We start from the raw sequence: 19,682 nt of genomic DNA, 5'->3' as shown, positions 1-19,682 counted from the left end.
AGGGTTTTTATCATACAACTAATGTCAGAAGTATTAGCAAACCTTCTGGGACAAAGCTTCCTATAGCTCTCACCTCGACAGATGTGGTAACCCCTGGACTGAACTTTGGGATTTTACACTTATTCCCTATACATTATTTCCACACACCCCCACCTCCACCCCCCGCCCCGAGAAGCCAGTGCAATCCTTTTAAAACAAAAACAAATCTCAATCAGAACAATCCTTTGCTCAACGCCTCTCAAATAGCTTCCAATCACATTTAGAAGAAAGTCTAAAAACGTACAGCCTCCAAGCCCAGCCTGAGCTGGTCCCCAGGGCCTTTCCCAGCTCATTCTGCACAGCTGTCCGCTTGCTCAGCAGCCTTCCGTCACCCATTCTGGCCTCACTGTAGGCCCCCAAACATAGAAAGCACATTCCTCTTCAGGGCTAGTGCTATTCTTCTGGACAGCCACTGGCTCACTGACACCCTTCCTTCACGTCTCCACAGACATCTCATCGGCACAGAGGTCCTCCCTGGCCACCTCACCTCAGGTAGGGCCTTCCGACCCCAACTGTGTCATTATCTCCTCCTCCTGCTTCATTCTTTCACAAGGCATTCATCGCTGCCTGTCCTCTTCCCCATTAGAACATGAGCTTCAGGTAGACCTGGGCTTTGCTTTGTTCATCAATTTGTTCCCAGGGTCCAGGACAGTGCCTGGGACACAGTAGACACTCAAAACATATTTGCTGAATGAAAGAAGGATGGTCAGGGAACTTTGAAAATAGGTAATGAAGAGACTAAGCCTAGTTTATGGATTGGACTTCCCTGCTGACTTTCCGTTAAGACCTGGAGATATATAGGGAAGGGTGAAGATAGTGTTTGGACAGAGGAAACATGAAACAAGACAGGTTCTATACATAGAACCTGAAGGCCTGTCATACGGCTGGAGTGCTCAGCATGAGAGAGACCAGTGCGAGCCCAGGTGGCGGAGAAACGGAGGGGCCAGTCATGGCGGACCTCAAATCCCCATAATGAGTTTGTCTTTATCCCCAGGGCAAGAGGATGCTGTTACGGGATTTTCAGCAAAAAAGTGACAAGATGGGGTTTGGGTTTTAAAAAGATCTCCCAGGCTGCAACATGAGCAATGAATTGGATGGGAGTAAGACAGGAGAGAGGTGCTTCTCCTTTTTTTTTTTTTTTAAGCCAAATACAGGAATTTGCATTTGTCACTATTAAATGTAATCTTTGGAATTGCAGCTCATCAGTTCTCCCTGATCAGATCTTTTGGAATCCTGGTTCTGTCCTCCAGTGCATTAGATGCCCCACCCAGCTGCGTGTCACCTACACATCTGACAAGTAAGCATGGTAACTTCAAGTCACATGCAGAGCTCACGTTACTGAACACCCTCTGCTCCCTTCATGGCACTTCTGGACGTGCTTGTGAGCTGGCTGGCTGGGTAAGAGCATCTCTCCCATCACTCAGTGTTTCTTCTCCTAAAGTTAACTGACAGCCCAGAACTGAACGCTAACCCTCAAGATCTGGTAACATGAGCTACCCAGGATTTTCACGTGCATTTTCCCTAAAGCTTACGGACTTCACACTGAGACAGCAACCCAATTTATTCCTGGATGAATTCATTTTGGCACCTGGCTGGTTTGGGACTGGATAGCTGCTGCTGTTCTTGGCTATAATAGTGCTATCAAAAGATTTCTTTTCTGGCATGAGCTGAAGTATATAATACTGACTACATTTCTGCCCAGAATCCAGTATCATCTGTTTAATATGCAAACAGTGCAAAACCAGGGCTACTAATATGCAATAGATTTTGAGAAGTTGTCATTCAGATTCATTGCTTATCAGAGGATATTAACTTTGGGGGTTTATGGGCTATCTCTCCAATTCAGAGCACACCCACTCACGTCAGTGGATGCACAACGTCCTGCACACACTCTGGTGAACTGGCCTGGTGTGTTATACTGATCTATCAGAGGAGCTCATTTCCATCAAGCTCCTTTTAGCAGAACAGGTATTAACACAGAGAGACTAAACCTCCACTATCCTTTTGGAAGGTATTGAGGTATATTAACCATCTTGAACCAGGTTGAGTTCATAGAAAATATTAATAGGAAAAACAGAAAGTTGTTAGACCCAGCATCCAAAATGATGTCACAGGCAGCATATTTTGAATCTCTTTCCCTTTGACCAGGGATTTCTTTGGATGCCAGGAAGCCTGCTGATGAAGGAAGGAAAAAAGAAAAGCAATGGGCATAATCCCCTCCTACCACTCTTCCCTACTCCTCTGTCCCCCAGAGATTTGGGAAAATTGATTCAAAATTATTTGGGTATGCATTACTCATTTAATAGACATAGACTAATTTTTTTAGGCAATCCTTGTGCATGCACAGAAATTCTAGTGAACTGGAAAATATCCCCAAATACAAACTATGTTCAAATGTGATAATAGTTTTCATTGAATTCTAAATGTAACTAAATAAAACTGGCATAGGGTTACATTTCAGAGATAATTGAACATTTATTAATTTAAAATAGCTGGCTTGTTTTTTATACTTTAGAGCCAACAGTTTTGTTTTTTTTATGTCTCAGATACTTTGGTAGGTCCTTGTAGAACTCTGTAATTCTAAGCTTTGTGACTATAGTGACTATCAGAAAAAAAAACAAAACCCTAACAACACCAGAGAAATTATTTCAAAAATTCAGGACATGAAAATATACAGGAATATATAAATAATACATGTAGCATTATTTATAATTGTCCCTACAACTTCCACTAAAAGACAAATTGATGTAAACATGTTATTGAATTTCCTTCCATATGTACACACAAATATATACACATATGCACCTACACTGACATAATTGTATACTGTTTCTTTTCAAATGATGTTTTATCATTAACATTTTTATGTCATTAAATAGACTTTTGTTACATAACAGTATATTATATCTATTAGATTAGAGTCTATAATTTCACCAACCCATTAGTTGCTGGAAAATTAAGTTCGCTATAATGAAAAACCCTTAAAGTTTGATTTTGATTTTTTTTGGAAGGAAATGGACTTACTGGGTAAAAGATAACAAAAGCGCTAAGGTATCTTATACAATTACCACATTGCCTTGTGATAAACTGATATTAACTTAAATACCCAATAAACGTGTTACAACACAAGCACATGTATATTATAACATTTCCCAGTTTTCCAAGAAAATATCTTCGTTTCCTTAATTACTTGTGAGGTTGGACATATTCCATATATATTGGACAACTGAATAAATTATTTGTAAATTGTCTGACCATATATTTTTAAATTTTGAATTGAAATATTTATTTTCTAATAATTAATAAGAGCTCTTCATATATTAAATATGTTAATTCTTTGTCATGTATTTTATAATTATTCCTTTATTCTCCTGAATAACAAACAACACGTGAATAATATGGAGTGATGATTAAGTATCTCTTAAGCAGCGTCTCTTAATCCTATTTTAAGAATGTTATTTCCAAATTAATTACTTTTTAGGATGTTGCTGGATTAAAAAAGAAAAATAATGTAATCCAAAGTAAACTCTAAGATCATTTCTTAGTTTTACATGTTATCCATACTAAATCTCTTTTCCAACAGAAGACAAGGTTTTTCTCTTTTCGTTCCAAGAAGCTTCTCTAAGTATTAGACTTACACACTAGCATTTTATTTTCAGACTCAACCTCCTAAAGCAAGGGTAATGATATATTAAGCACCTGTGTAATAACTATTGCCTTCTTTTACAAATATAATATTCCTAATCCATTAATGATTAATCACATCATCAGTTTTTTTCCAGTGGGGGTGGACAATTAGATTGAGTTGTCTTTAGAAATTCTTGCCCTTAATGACTTTGTGACCACATTTTCAATATAATAACCTCTCTGAATTATGGATTGGTCAAGGATGAGCCCTTTAAGTACTATGTTTTACAGGGATACAGATTTAGATATCTAAGGGGTTAGTTAATTTAGTTGATTTAAGAGTTAACTTATACATCTATCAGTATCAAGTCTCTATGCTGGACACTGTATAAATCAGGTTACAAGAATATGGAGCACTTTAAAATTCCTTGTTGTCTTAGTAAATGAGGCTAGAGTAGACTGTACTTGTATCAATAAATTCATTGATTAAACCTAAATACCAAAATTGCTTCATGGATAAAAATGTGTGTAAATTATGAAGCAGTTAATGGGTGAGCCTATTCCAAGTATTTAAATCATGTAGAATATTTTTAATTTATTTTGAGTCAATCATGTTATTTGATTTAGGACATTTTTGGGATTACTTTAGGATATTTGCCAATACTCAAGGTAAACAAAATCTATGAATATTCAGCCTATACAATATTTGGGACAACTCACATACAGTCAAATTGCTCTATACTAATGTAATTCAATTTCATGTTGCTGCAAGCAATTCAAGCATGTTTTAAATATAATTCCCATGGCACTACATTTGTGCACAGAATACACTGTTCTTTGCAAATAGATTAATAGAAAATGAAAACAGGATTCACATAAGAAGCACAGATATTTTGTTAGATGAATATTTATATCTTCAACTTTTCCTAATTCTACAAACAAACAAAAAAAACACTTCATGTTAACTAAACTTAAATAATATAAATAAAATAATATTCTTCTTGAGATTAAAACAAAACAACAATAAAGTGAGGTATAGATTAATACAAAGGGGAAAAATGTCAGTGCTAGAAGACTAGGAAGGGCCACAAAACAATCTGATCTAATTAACCCTCAGGCAGTGCCAGGAATTCACATGATCTAAATCAATTATGTCAAGTGATTGCCTAATTTATTCATAGATTCCTCCACTTAGGAAATAAAGCACACAGCCTTTTTTCTCAAGTTCTAAACAACTGCTTTCACTCTTTTCTATATAATGATGCATAACCTTGGCTTTTTATATTGCCTGTGTTTGGCTCTTAAGTCTGTTCATTATTATGAACCTTCTCCAAACGCTATAAAATAAACAACACTGGTTTGGGTAAGTGAATGTGAGTGTGGAGTGCTATAGTCTACACCAGTGGTTCTCAACCTTCCTAATGCCGCGACCCTTTAATACAGTTCCTCATGTTGTGGTGACCCCAACCATAAAATTATTTTCGTTGCTACTTCATAACTGTAATTTTGCTACTGTTATAAATCGTAATGTAAATATCTGATATGCAGGATGTATTTTCATTGTTACAAATTGAACATAATTAAAGCATAATGATTAATTACAAAAACAATATGCAATTATATATGTGTTTTCCGATGGTCCTAGGTCGCCTGTGAAAGGGTCCTTCGACCACCAAAGGGGTTTTGACCCACAGGTTGAGAACCGCTGGTCTACACCCTCCCAGAATATCTTTATCCCTATTTTATTTTGCTACCCAAACCAAACATTTATTTGCACTTTTATTCATTTATCCTTTAAGTATTTGTTTGCACTTTTATCCATTTACTCATTCAATAATTTGATGTAGGAAAGGAGAACCTGCCTACTAAGTAAAATCAGCCTAATCAATCATGGTGACCAATAAGTTTCTGAGATTGCACCCAGATTGCTCTACCAAAACCCAAGCATGTCATCCGTCTGGGATTTACTCAGCAGGTACACATTCGAAGCAAGAGGAGGGTGCCAAAGATAATAAGGTATGACCGTGTAGGAGCTTCTCATCTAATCGGAGTGAGAAAAAAATTTCACATGGTAGGTACCCCAGAGAGTATGCAATTCTGTGCTAAACTTAGTGCTGCCAGTGGTAACTGCTTTCAGAATTTAGAGAATGAGCTGAAGCAGGCAAGACTTGAGTGAGTCCTGAATGAAAATTAACATTTAAATAGGAGTGGGGATGTAACTTCTGTTTTTAGAGTTAACACTAAGAAATTAATATGACTGGAAACAGAAAGGTTTAATGGTTGGGAGCTCAGGCATCAAAGTTTAATATTTAGTTTGACATTTACTTCCCTTGACTCTGGGGTCTCTCTGAGACCAAGGTCCATAAGGTTAGTACTGTGATTTTCTCCTATGTATTTAATTTTTTCAGTCCTTTTATTTAGGTTTCTAATCCATTTTGAGTTAATTTTTGTGTATGGTGTCAGACTGCAATCTAGCTTCATTCTTTTGCATGTGGTTTCCAATTTTTCCAGCACCATTTATTTTAAGGTTTTCCTTTCTCCATTGCATATTTTTGGCTCCTTTGTAAAAAATTAGTTGCTCATATACATGTGGGTTAATTTCTGAGCTCTCGATTCTGTTCCATTGGTCAGTGTCCTATATTATGTCTTAAAGATTTGTGTAGACTCTTAAAAGCCCAGCAATGCACACACACTGGAAGATGGTGAACAAACTTGTATCTAAGAAGGCTGTTTAAGTTAGAATGTCCCGGTCTTACTTGACTATTATTAGCCTACGGCTAGAGGACTTGGCCACTTGTGATTCTCCTCTAGCCTTTCTGAGTCCAGAGAAAGCTCAGGCATGATTCATTTACCTGGCATGACTGATTTACTAAGGCTGGAAATAGGAAATCTCGGATGTAACTCATTTTTCATTCATTTTGGTCGCTACAAAAACCTTTCCCAAACTTAAAAAAAAAAATGAGCTTAATGTTTTCCAATGTTTTGCTATAATCTTATTTTACTTTTAAGGATTTCAGCTGAAACCTTTGTAGGCTCTCACAAATCTTTCAAGACAATGCTGATGTACTTGGGGTTTATGCCAGTTAGTTCCTGGATCAGCAGAGGGTTGATCGGCTTTTCCCAGCTCACTTGGAACCATCACACTTGAGTAGTCAATTTCCAATTCGATCTCTATTTTAATTTTAATTCTATCACTGGACAGAGCTCCCAGTACCATTTCTCATGAACTCTAGCCAAGTGGGTATTGAAGCATTAGCCTTTCCAGTCATGTCTCCTCTCTCCACAATTTGTAGTTTGTTTGTTGTAGTGACTATTGTTCTGGTGTCTTTGTTCACTTATTTTATTATTACCATTTACATCCCTAATCTCTCAAACTCTGTTCATGAGATTATTTCCATTCTAGGTAATCTAACAGAAATAAGGTATTGTTGTCCATTGTCACTGATAAGTCTCAGTTATTTAAAGTAGTATCTGGCAGAGAAGGAACAGAAATATTTGTTTAATAAAAGAAGGAAGGGAGGAAGGGAAGAAGGAAAGAAGGAAGGAAGGAAGAAATAGGTGGATGAGTTTTACATGAGACTGAAATTATATTTTCAAGTGTTGAACACCTATTCAGTCCTATAAGAGCAGAGTAGGTGGTTCTGGTGACACCAGCCTTTGTACTAAGTGGTAGGGTTCTAAAGCGGCCAGCTGTAAACAGGGTGGGCAAACGTAAGTTTACGGTTGTGAGTACACAAGACAGAGTTAATAAAGCTATTGTAATATAATAACCTGCATGACCAACTGCAAACCTACTTTTGCCTCACCCTGTATAGTATAGTAATTTTAATGCTTCAATAAAGAACTAAAAAGAAATTATTTTAAAAAGATTTATTTACCCAAGATTAAGCAGATTTTATCATAAATAAGTCTGAATTCAGACTCTGTTTCTTATTCAAATTAGCTAGACATTTTCTAACCATTTAATGAAACACAGATTTATTGATTAATATGTATTCTGGAGCAGGTAACATCCTTAGCTTTAGGAAAGTAAAAGCAAAATATCTATTTTCCCCATGAGCAAGAAATAAGATTTGACCTTTAATGTAGAATAACGTTTTATTTCCAGTGAGGTGATATTTAATTTAGAAATTGTTAGCTTTACAGAGGCAATGCTGAGAAGATTCACCATAGAAAACATAAAGTCAATAAATGTATAAAGTATGTTTAGCCACAAAGTTAATTTTAAAAGTAAAAGAAAAATATCCTTTTAAAATTGGCAAAATTAAAAAAATAATAATGACACCTAGATTCTTCCATATACTACTGATAGGAGCAATATTTCCTTTCTGGAGAGCAAGTGGTCAAAAAGTTTAAATCTTTACATAACAGTTGGCCAAAAATTTATGTGGTAAAATAATCATGATTATTTACAAAGGTTTTTGTACTAGCAGGCTCAATGCATTGATATTTCTAAGAGCAAAAAATTGAAAACAACTCTTATGGCCAAGTATAATATTAGACAAATAAATCAGGACAAATTTATTCAAGAGCAAACTTTACAATTAAATGATAATATAGAAACAAAGATAAAGAAAATAATATTTAAGCTAGATTGTTCTTAAAGGATACAAATTTAAAAGCATATGTTCAATATAATCATTTTGAGAAAAAATAAGATCATAAAGGTATGACTATGTATATATTAAAATAAAAATATGGAAGGCTATTCCCATTTGACTTTTAAAGGACAAATTGCAATTACTGCACCTAAAACTGAGGTAGTTGTACCTCCCCACAATAGTATTAATTTCTGCTTAAAGTATGGCCCATAAAAAAAATCATTCCAAATACCATTCAGAAGAGACAACTACATAATTGCCAAAATTCATTTAACATATATTCACCTTATCTAATAAAAGAGAAACATGCAAATTGACCGTACCTTCGCTACACTCACAAGCCACGACCACCAGCCAATCAGAGCGACTATATGCAAATTAAATCAACCAAGATGGCAGCCGGCAACCACGGAGCTGGAGCAAGCAGGAGGCTTGGTTGCCCCGGCGATGGAGGAAGACAAGCTTCCCCCATGCCAAGCTTCCCGCATGCACTGGCCGGCTGTGGGCTCCGCTAAAGGCAACAAAGTTTCAATTATAGAAGATAAATAAATCTTAGATACCTGCTTCCAGCCAGCCTCCACTGGGAGCTTGGGTGGCTGGGGGTTGTGGCCAGCCTGCAAACAGCCATCAGCCCCTAACCCAGGCTGGCCAGGCACTCCAGCGGGGACCCCCACCCTGAAGGGGGTGTGGCCATCCTGAAAACGGCCCTCAGCCCCTCACCCAGGCTGGTCAGGCACCCCAGCGGGACCCCCACCCTGATCCGGACACCATTCAGGGCAAACCAGCCAGCCCCCACCCATGCACCCGGCCTCTATCCTATATAATAAAAGGGTAATATGCAAATTGACCCTAACAGCAGAACGACTGGGAATGACTGGTCACTATGACACACACTGACCACCAGGGGCAGACGCTCAATGCAGGAGCTGTTCCCTGGTGGTCAGTGCGCTCCCACAGGGGGAGCTCTGCTCAGCCATAAGCCAGGCTGATGGCTGCCAATACAGGGGTAGTTGCGGGAGCCTCTCCCGCCTCCTCAGCAGCACTAAGGATGTCTGACTGCAGCTTAGGCCTGCTCCCTGCTGGCAAGTGGACATCCCCCAAGGGCTCCCGGGCTGCCAGAGGGATATCTGACTGCCAGCTTAGGCCCAATCCCCCCAGGGAGTGGGCCTAAGCCAGCAGGTGGACATCCTGTGAGGGGTGCCAGAATGCAAGAGGGCACAGGCTGGGCTAAGGGACCCCCCCCCCCCAAGTGCACAAATTTTTGTGCACCGGGCCTCTAGTTATATTATATACTTATATAATATTTTATTATTATACTATATTTAATTATTTTTATATACAATATTTTTAACTAACAAAATCTCACTTCAAAACAACTAAAATAAATTTGGTTCATACTGAGAAGGAGAATTTAAGTATTTTTTTCTATTCTTTAAATAGCTCCCTTAGTTTCACATTTTTATGAAGATGTTCTTGTATTAGCACAAAAGTTCTTTAGGAAGGAACACAGAATTTCATTTAAACATGAATAATGGTTTACAAAACAAAGACAAGTGAGAAAGAAAGGTTCATATTTGGCTTTATTTAAAATGCTTAGTATCTGAGAGGTAGAGCTTCCTTTGAGGTAAACAAAGAAGCAGTCCATGTATTAATCCAAATTTCAAGCGGAACCCGGAATATTTCAGTTCTAAAGGATAAGGCAGTTTCTCTATTGATCAAGATTTTCCATCAGAGCACAAATAATGCTCTAAATATACAGAGGCTAATTTAATGGAGATCTTCATGGATTTGTTATGGGCATACATCATTGGTTAAGATTCAATTACAAATGTAGTTTTCTTTATATCTCCTGTGAGAAAACAGAACCTAGGGTTTCTCTTCCAGACACTGAATTTTTGATTTATCTATGTATTCCACTGAACAATGCCTCCACTTAAGAAAATGTGAAACACTGCATGTCAACATTTGAGACCATTTGTGACCCCATGATTGATTGAGGTTCTACATACAAAATCCATACAACCTTTCCCCAGTACTTCACAATACTCACTTGAAGAGAAATTACTTACATTGACAATTCAAGTCAAACACTCATCTCTAATAATACAACTAACATTATCCTCTCTATGGCTATAACTATTACTAATACCAGCATTGAATCTCCTGTTCTAGTTCTAGGCATCAGGTTACCATGTTTTTATATAAGACAGATGATCCTTGCCTCCAAGATAATTTATTTTCCTGATGGAAATATATGAGAGAGTTGAGCCTCTTAACCATTCATTCTGTGCTGGGCTGCATATCTGGCGCTTTGGCCAGACAGGTCATGCTGTGCTGTCTGTTCCTAGAACACATAGATAGAAAGGTACTGACATCAGGCCAGGCCTTGAGATATGGTCTCATGGCCCCTTCCCAGCACGCAGGCCTTTTTTCTCAGAAGGCCTGGAAGTCTCATTCCAAATTTGGGAGACAAAGACTGGAAAAAGTATAAATGAAGAGAGTTTCCTCCATATTGGGGGCCCCAGAATTTGAAAGACACATTTTCCTCTGGGCCTCCACAAAATTTAATAATAAAATGTAACTCCTGTGGTCGTCACTGCAGTTCAGCCTCTGCTTCGGCAGGGTGCTGTAACTGTAATCAGCTGGCCAGCTTAATAAAGACTCTTAAATTTAAATTCTGAGTCGGTGGTCTATCTCGCTGAGTGAACCCATCACAATTCATCAAATGATATAACATGGAGATGGATGGAGACTTGACTTGGGGTGGTGAACACACAATAAATACAGTATACAGATGAGGTATCCTAGAATTATGCACCTGAAACCTATGTAATTTTGTTAATCAGTGGTACCCCAATAAATTCAATGAAAAGGAAAAAAAGACAAATGAAAGTAATAGTGTTTAGGTATTTGTCACATTTATTCATTGGAGATGGTATGAGAGAGGTGGGATGAAATGTGCCATGACTTTTGGGCAAATCTAAAACATAAGAAGTAGTATAAAAGTACAATTTCTACACAAAAAAGGCATCATTTTCCAATTAATAGTAATAATGAACACAAAATGAGTTATTCTTGAAAACATATTTCTTAGGTAATGCAAAGGCAAAAAAAAAGCAGAAAAATGCATTTGGACTTACAGGGAGAGAATCAAGTCCTTTTTATAAAAAGGCATTTTTATGCCTTTGCTTCCAACTCAAATAGTTATTCTAAATAATTTTAAACAAAATCTGTATTATTCTGCTATATTTATGATTCTAATTATATTACAGATACAGAGAAGTGATCTATATAGCTATAATTCAGTTATTAGTAATACAAGTTAATATTAATTTTCACTCTTCAATGCATAGTTGTCTAAAATTTAATTATATGTTAAGTTTTCGTTAACTGGAATGTTGGATTTTCAATGTCGTGAGAGGCCTGCTTTGATGGCAGTGTTGCAAACTATTTGTGAAGTCAGTTATTTCAGGTTTCCCTTTGCTCACCAGAGATGTCTTTTTAAGAATTCAGCCTGAGTCTTGATATGTCATTTCTCTGAACTCACTTGTTTTCACTAAGTCACCCCACTTGAGTTATAAGCTGTGTGGTTATATTAACTATATCACTATATTAAGATACACTAAAAAATAACATTTATCCTTTATCTAATAGTGAAAAATTGTATCCTTTCCCATAATGCTGATGAATTTTGCTTCTCAGTCTTCATGAGTTTTTTTAATTTATATATCCATTTTTTCCTTGCATATCAAACATGTCACAAACCAGAATTTAGTTTTCCATCATTATTAACTTCCTTCATTTCAAAGCTTGTAAACTTGACGTATCTTCTGAAGAAGCTATCACTACTTGATATATTTGGGGGGCATATTCAAATTTAAACAGATCTGAGTTTTTCAGTCTTAGCCATGAAAATATCTAAGGAGAACTCTTGTGTGCCTCCACCCATCTTTCTTCCAAGCAAGACATCTATTTCTTCCTACTGTTTTTCATTGGATATGGTTTCTAGGCCTCTCACCAATATCTGGATGCATTCCACACTGTTTTTGTCTCTATTAAAATATTGTACTCAGACTTAAATACAGTGCTATATTTTTTAAAAAATATGTATTTTATTGATTTTTTACAGAGAGGAAGGGAGAGGGATAGAGAGTTAGAAACATCGATGAGAGAGAAACATCGATCAGCTGCCTCCTGCACACCCCCTACTAGGGATGTGCCCGAAACCAAGGTACATGCCCTTGACCGGAATTGAACCTGGGACCCTTGAGTCCGCAGGCTGACGCTCTATCCACTGAGCCAAACCGGTTAGGGCCAGTGCTATATTTAACAATGTAATTAAATATAGGCCAGGGTAGAGTGGAACTGTTGCCTTCCTTGATCTGGTAACATAAAACTAGCTTTGGGGGTGGCAACTAAAAATCACAGACATCTTGAATAACTGCAATGATATCATGTCTCCCAAACTGTACACTTGTACAATTCAGTTCCTTTAACCTGATTCTGGGACATTGCCTTTATCTCTCACCACCTTCTCTAAAAGAAGCTCACTTCTCCTGAGCCTTCCTCTCTACCTGAATTTGGCTTCAGAAAAAAATCGTCTCTATCTGAAATTTTATTGTCAATTTACTTGTATACAACTTTATCATGTATTTACCCAAAGGGGATGAAAACACAATAAGAGTGAATGAAGCCTTTGTCTTGTTTACCTAGGATATTGCCTGGAAAATAGTATCCAAGAATGCCTCTTAGATGAATGCATCCATCATTATTTGTTAAATTATATCTTCTTCAATTCCAGAAGAAATTATTTGAATGCTAATTCTGTCAGTCTAACATATTACCCAATTCCCTGAGACAATATCTACTAAAAATTTGGAAGAATGCCTTTCATGCCTTCATCCAAATTCTACGTATCTATTCTTTATCAAATTCTGTTGTTTTATTAGAATATAATGAGAAGGTCCAGAGTCTTATCATATATATTATTTAATTCCTTTCAGAGTGACAATGAGCTTTAATTAGCACATTTGGGGAAAGGGCATTCTAATGCTATTACCTATCTTAGTGTATAATTTGGCTCATGTCTCAATAAAAAACAATGAATTAAATTCTTTTAAAAAGACCAATGAAAATCATAACATTTCCCTGATCTATCTGTCTAAAAATTCTCTCAAAAAGGAACTAAGACATCAGTTGTTTCAGAGATCCCGTGGAGGTTGCTGGTAACCACCATTCTCCCCACCCCCTTCTCATTGTGCAAACAGGGAAACCCTCTGAGGATCAGCATTGAGATCACCAGCTTCACCAGTTGCCTCTGGAATTCATCATCTTTGTGAAAATTGGTAATTTGCTTCCTGGACTACTCTTCTTAATTTCTAATAACCAGGGACAGTCACTTTATAATCACAATCCTTTTGGTGTACACAGATATAAATTGTCTAGTCTCCCACTTGCTAGAAACTGTGCTTTTCCAATTCGAACATCTTTCTCTTGTGCAGATGAAGATAAAATGAACACAGGAACTGGGTGCCTGCTTTCCACCTGACAGTGGTTCGCTAAGATAAACAATGGGCCACCACACTTTCTTTTTTGGGCTCTAAAAATAGCTTGAGTGTCTAACTCCATAAGTGATGCAAGTCTCAACTCGAACTGCTGGCTAGCTCTTCCTGTACTTTTATTTATTTATTTACTTTTCCCATTTGCTTCTCTCTTCCTCTTTTCAAGGTTATCAGCTAGTTCTGAAAACAACCACATTCTTGTCTTCAGATGGCTCTCCCTTTTCTTCCTCTCTGAGATAAGTTATCATCAAAATGTCAGTATTTCCTTTTCGAAGTCTTTAATTTTTGAGTTTTCTGTTAGGTTCTGTTAGGGTTTTAGTCTAGGTACATGCGGCAAACATTTACTACTGAATCCTCAGTGTTTAATCTACTTCCTGGCACACAGTAGATATTCAATAAACATGTGTTTAATGAAAAAGTCACATACTGGGTAATTCCTTCATTTGGACTTCCTAAAGCTTAGGGCATACACCTAACTGTATAGGTATACTCTTCCTTATTTATTATAGATGGTAGACACTTTTTTTTGGTGTTCCTATTAGTTCTTCTTTACCAACCAGGCCTTTTATTTTTAAATAGGTCAAAGTTTTATCTTAAATAGCAGTTCTTGATTCAGCTTTTACCATCTTCAGAGGCATTACTTATTGATGATCAATAAAGAGGATCTATATGTATAAACAAACATTTATATTTATTAATATATATTTATGTACTATATTAATATAATATATAATTTATAAACTAGCATTATAGTTATTAGAATATACACTTTAATAAAAATCCTCTGATACATTCAGTGTTCAGGATTTTTGTCTTATTACTAACAATGTATAAAGAAGTATTTCACTACACAAAAAAATAATTTTAAAAATTAAATATAAAAGTAGAGTGGGGTTAATTAATTTTTTCATGTCCATCTTCGATTTGAAACTAGATGCCTAACTACTCTCTGATGGAAATGTCTGATATTTATGAAGGGGTTATATTCAAATGTGAACCAAATATTTATCTTTGTTGATATGATAAATCAGTTGATATATAATTTACTTCAGCTGTGAGTGTCTGCAAATATTTTCTGTCTTAAGACAAATTTTGAACAAGCAACTCACAAAATAAAATTGCTGAACCCAAAGGAAAATCAGCCAGTTTATTTATCGTCTTGATTTTAGGGACTCCTAACACAGGCACTTTTTAAAGAGACATGGAATGCTAACAATCTTCATTGTCGGGAAACTTCCGGAAATGCTGCCTGAATGCCTCATGCATCACTTAGAGCTCATTTCCTCTCATTGCACTGGGCCGGACAGCTGGCCAGCATCTCCCATCTGCACCGCCCTCAGGCTCCTCCTAACTGTGTTACAGGACGCCCTTCTGAAATAGGAGTACTACGCAGAGGCCGATTTGAAACAGGAGAGAAAACATTAAAAAAAAAAAATCTTGTGTGAAATAACATTTTAAACTTAACTTTGAATTGAGCTATAGATTAGATCAATGAATGGGCCAAAATACTGAAATGCTGTCCCTAGAATAATTCAGACGAATACTTAAAAAGTATTACTGGGTCATAAAACACCAGGCCTGGAAATTAAAGATGTTTAGTTCTCAACAAAAAGTCTTTGACTGTAACTCTCTGGCATACTGCCAACAAGGCCAGCTCTTTGGGGGAAAACCCTATGCCAAAGGCCAAAGAGGCAGCTGTGTTATTCAGCTCCTGAGAGCTTCCAACTCAACACCCACACAAGCTCAATTATGAACAAATTAAAGGGATCCAGGCTGAACATAGTAATTCTGGTAATTTAAATAAATAGAGGAAAGTCTACAATTAGTAGGAAAAGATTGATTTTCTGGAAAACCCAGAAAATGACACCCTAACCCCTTTGAATAGGCATAGTTACATCTAATTGTTTAAAAATAAATTTCCTTTTATTCATTATTTTAATCATTCTTGATGTTACTTAAATGTGGCCACATGCATGCTGAAAAAAGTATCCACCAAATATTGAGGCAGACGAGCCTCAAAAAAACCTAAAATGGATATATAGGAACTAATGACACTGAGTAAAATTATAACTAGAGTTTTATAACTATGTTTTAGAGCACATAGAAAATATTAATCATTTATACCTTTTATAAGTGCAGAGAAAAATTTTAAGTTATTTGGAGATTAAATATTAGGTGAATCTATTAATATAACTCACCATATTAATAGAATAAAGAACAAAATTCATGTTATCATTCTATATAGATCATTAAAATCACTTAATAATATGCAGCATACATTCCTGATTAAACAAAATGAGCAAATAAAAATCTTTTTAAGAAGATAGGAATACAAAGAAACTTATTCAACTTGGTGAAAACATTTCTATCAGGAACCATCAGCAAACATGATGATGGACATGCACACACACACAAAGAAACACCCCTGTTTAATTTTTAAATTTATTTTGATGAGCTGATCTAAAGTTCATGTAGGAGAATAAATGCCTATGAAAAGCCAAAGTAATTTTACCAAAGAAGAAAAATCAGAGGAAGAGTGTCCTGCAAGTTATCAAAATACAGCATGATAGCATGATAACCTAAAAAGGATGGTTCTGGCATGGGACAGTCTGATATATCAATAGAACAGCATGTCTAGGAACCAACCCAGGCAGTAAGCGAATTTCGTGTGCAATGTGACTGCATTCTGAATTAATGGGAGAGGGATGCAAAAGCCAATAAATGTTACTAATAATTTGTCTATTTACATGGAGAAAAATTTTTCTGCTCATAAGCCATGGATAATATTACATCACAATTTGCTACACACTAAAAAATAAAAGCCTTTAAAAGTACTAGAAAAAAATAAATAAGTATAAAACTCAAAAGTCGTGAAGGAAAAAATGAAAATATTTGACTAAAGACAAAAACCTTTTTATAGTAATGAATATCACCCGCAAGCTAAAAAAGACAAATTGTAAGAAATTATTTGTAACATATATAATATTCTTAAGAAGAGAATAAAGAATTAACAAATAGAAACATTGGCAAAGGACATGAATAAGAAAATTATAGAATAAGAAATACATATAGGCCCCCAAAACATAAAAAGTCCCTAAAACTCTCAATGAAGCCTAAATTCAGTCAAAAGGGGAAATGTAAATTGTAAATCAAGATTCATTCATATAACATAACACCATACATATCTTATAAAGAAACACAACATATGATATAGACATTTGTATGTAGATGGGGCAGCATATAGATAGAGTGCTATCTAGAAGGATGCACACAGCAAACTATTTTAAAATTATGTTTGTGTCTGGGGAATAGCGAAAGGAGATGGGGGAGGAGAAGGCTTTATTTTTTATAACCAGAATTTTCTGGCTTTGGAAACCTAAGTGAAAGTAAGTAAATGAAACCTGTTCACCTTAAAGTAATTTGAACATACGAACAATGACTCATCAGTATTCGAGTTAATGCTAGCTTAGCCCCAGCAGCAAAAAATGAAACAAACTAATCAAAGACGGTACTGATTGGGCCTGTTTAGCTTTCGGAGATTCCCACACACTTTATGCAGGAGCAATATCCAATATAAATTAATTAAACAATAAACAGGAGGTTTTGTTTTGCTGCAATTATTTTATTTTATTTTTTTACTTTGTGAAAAATAGTTCTAATAGTGACCCTCAGAGCCCTTTGCAAGACTGTTAGCTTTCAATTGGCACTTTCTGGAAGGGACCACACATTGATGGTTACTTTAAAAATGTTTTTACAGCATATTTTACCACTTCTGCGGTAGAGTGCATTTTAGCCAATGCTCTTAGTTGGGCATTAGTGTCCTGAAGAAAACAGCTCATGGCCTCTGCCCAATTCTGTAAGCTGAACAAACATTACTATTATCCTTGTCATCTATGGCATAAGTACGACAAAATGCAATGGGTGACTGCTCACCATACATATTTTGCAAGGACTGTTTCAACTTGAGAGAGAAAGGCTCTTAAAAATCAAACTTTTCAGCAACAAGAAACATCAAGAGAAATACCATTTCTGGATACAGATTTGATATTTTTCCTCCCTTAAATTAAAATGGATGCTATGTTTCCTTTTGCACAGATTTTTTAGAACCATACTGCTGGCCACTTTTAAAAATTATATGAGGAAAACAGTAATATATTTCTACTCCAAAATGAAGAGCATTTTTTATCCATTCATCTTCATCATAGAGGAGTTGGGAAGACTGAACAGGAAATGTTTATCAAGCACTCTCTGAAAATAAATTGCCTTTAAATTATTAGTAATAATGTATGTCATTGTCACACATTATTCCTCTGTTTTTTCAAAGGATCACATGAGAGAAAATACCCCATGTTGCCAGTGCCTAGGACTGCGTCTTTGGTAAGGCTTTCTACCCGTCTTTTACTATAGCTGATCAGAGCAAATGTGTCCCAGGGATCTGTTTAATTTATAGAAAATAGGATGAATTTCTCTTGTTTCATCATGATTGAACATTTTTCTGAACTCCTGTAAATGAGTTACAGATAAGCACTATTTATCAGACTGTTTTGTAGAACATGCAGTTTTGATTATTCTATTTTCTACTATTTGCTACTAATGAAATATGTAATATGCCTCAAGAAAAAACATTGGCAAAGCATGGCCTCTGAGCATTCAGGAAGCAATGAATAATTCGCTGAGAATTTATTTTGTACCCACACTCCTCTCTAAACATTTTTCTCCCCAGGAGCCCATGGGGCAGCAATGTCCTTGGGTATCTGAAGTGCCCAGGCTGCCACGTTCCAGGGCCTGGTTTGTGCATGGGCTCTGGATCTGCCCTGACAGCCAACACTCTACCGGGTTCCTTGAGGGGTTCAGAACCTCAATGAAGTTGTTCAGGCACTGACCGAGGGAACCCTGGCACCCTCAGTCTGGCAAACCCAGGACCCCTCTTCCCTCCAGTGTTACAGGATGGGGAGAAGGGCATTTAAAGACATGAGTCCTTTGCTGCCATTCCTGCCCATCAGCCACAGAGAGGGGAAATGCTGTGGAAGAGGCTGCATTTAACCACATTATCTTCCCAGGCCCTGCAACACATGTGCCTGTAAGCAACGGAAAGGCTCCAGCAGAAGCGAGAGCACAGGTCCAAAGGCAGGTGAGTTAAATGCTAATGGTATTCACATCCTCCGGAACGAATCATCATATTTTTCTGACCTATATGGACCACTTTATAAAAACAAGTCATCTCTCTCTCTTTTAAACAGGGAAGGGATAATTACAATGAAGTATGTGAGAGGAAGCGAGAAGATAGGATGACCATTGCCCCCTGCTCTATGCTTTAGTAGGCCCTGCCCCGTGAGAAGAAAGGCAGGACATTAGGGAAGACAGATGGGCTGAGGCTGGAGAGCTGACCTGGAAGTCACCCCACCCTCACTTACCAAGGTCCATGCTCTTTGAGGCTTTCAGACTCATGGATTCGGGCTGCCTGGCTGGTGTCACAGATCTGAAGTTGCTGTGCTGATCTGGAAAATACACAGCCGGATCCATCCCAGAACTGTGGAAAAAAAGCCAGATGTCATATTTAGGTTTAGAATGAAATCTTTCTCTCTCTCTCTCTCTCTCTCTCTCTCTCTCTCTCTCTCTCTCTCTCTCTCTCTGAAACAGTCCTCATTTTGAACAGAGGCCCTCATCACTCTCATTGCAGCACAGAACCGTGCATTTTAAACTAATTCTCAGGTTTCTTTCATGAATCTCAGGTTTCTTCCAGGAGATGTAGCAATTTCTTTTTCATGTATGTTATCATACTCTACAACTTAAATAAAAAATTCTCTGGCTAATATGGTGTTTTCCTCTTGACTGGTTCCCGCTAATTGGGATC

The 19,682-nt window shown here is 36.8% G+C and overlaps 1 protein-coding gene across 4 annotated transcripts in view; it reads right to left on the bottom strand.

The window, feature by feature from the left end:
• PARD3B (par-3 family cell polarity regulator beta) overlaps nt 1-19,682 on the bottom strand; it is a 916,117-nt gene that overhangs the window by 351,654 nt on the left and 544,781 nt on the right. For all 4 annotated transcript variants that reach the window (XM_036319101.1, XM_036319103.1, XM_036319104.1 and 1 more), the window contains exon 15: nt 19,243-19,358. In XM_036319101.1, the coding sequence (XP_036174994.1) occupies nt 19,243-19,358 (116 nt within the window). The remainder of the gene's footprint in view (nt 1-19,242; nt 19,359-19,682) is intronic.

The sequence above is a fragment of the Myotis myotis genome, unplaced genomic scaffold, assembly GCF_014108235.1.
Source record: "Myotis myotis isolate mMyoMyo1 unplaced genomic scaffold, mMyoMyo1.p scaffold_m19_p_8, whole genome shotgun sequence".
Lineage (NCBI taxonomy): Eukaryota > Metazoa > Chordata > Mammalia > Chiroptera > Vespertilionidae > Myotis > Myotis myotis.
This window is presented reverse-complemented; position numbering and strand designations above follow the sequence as displayed.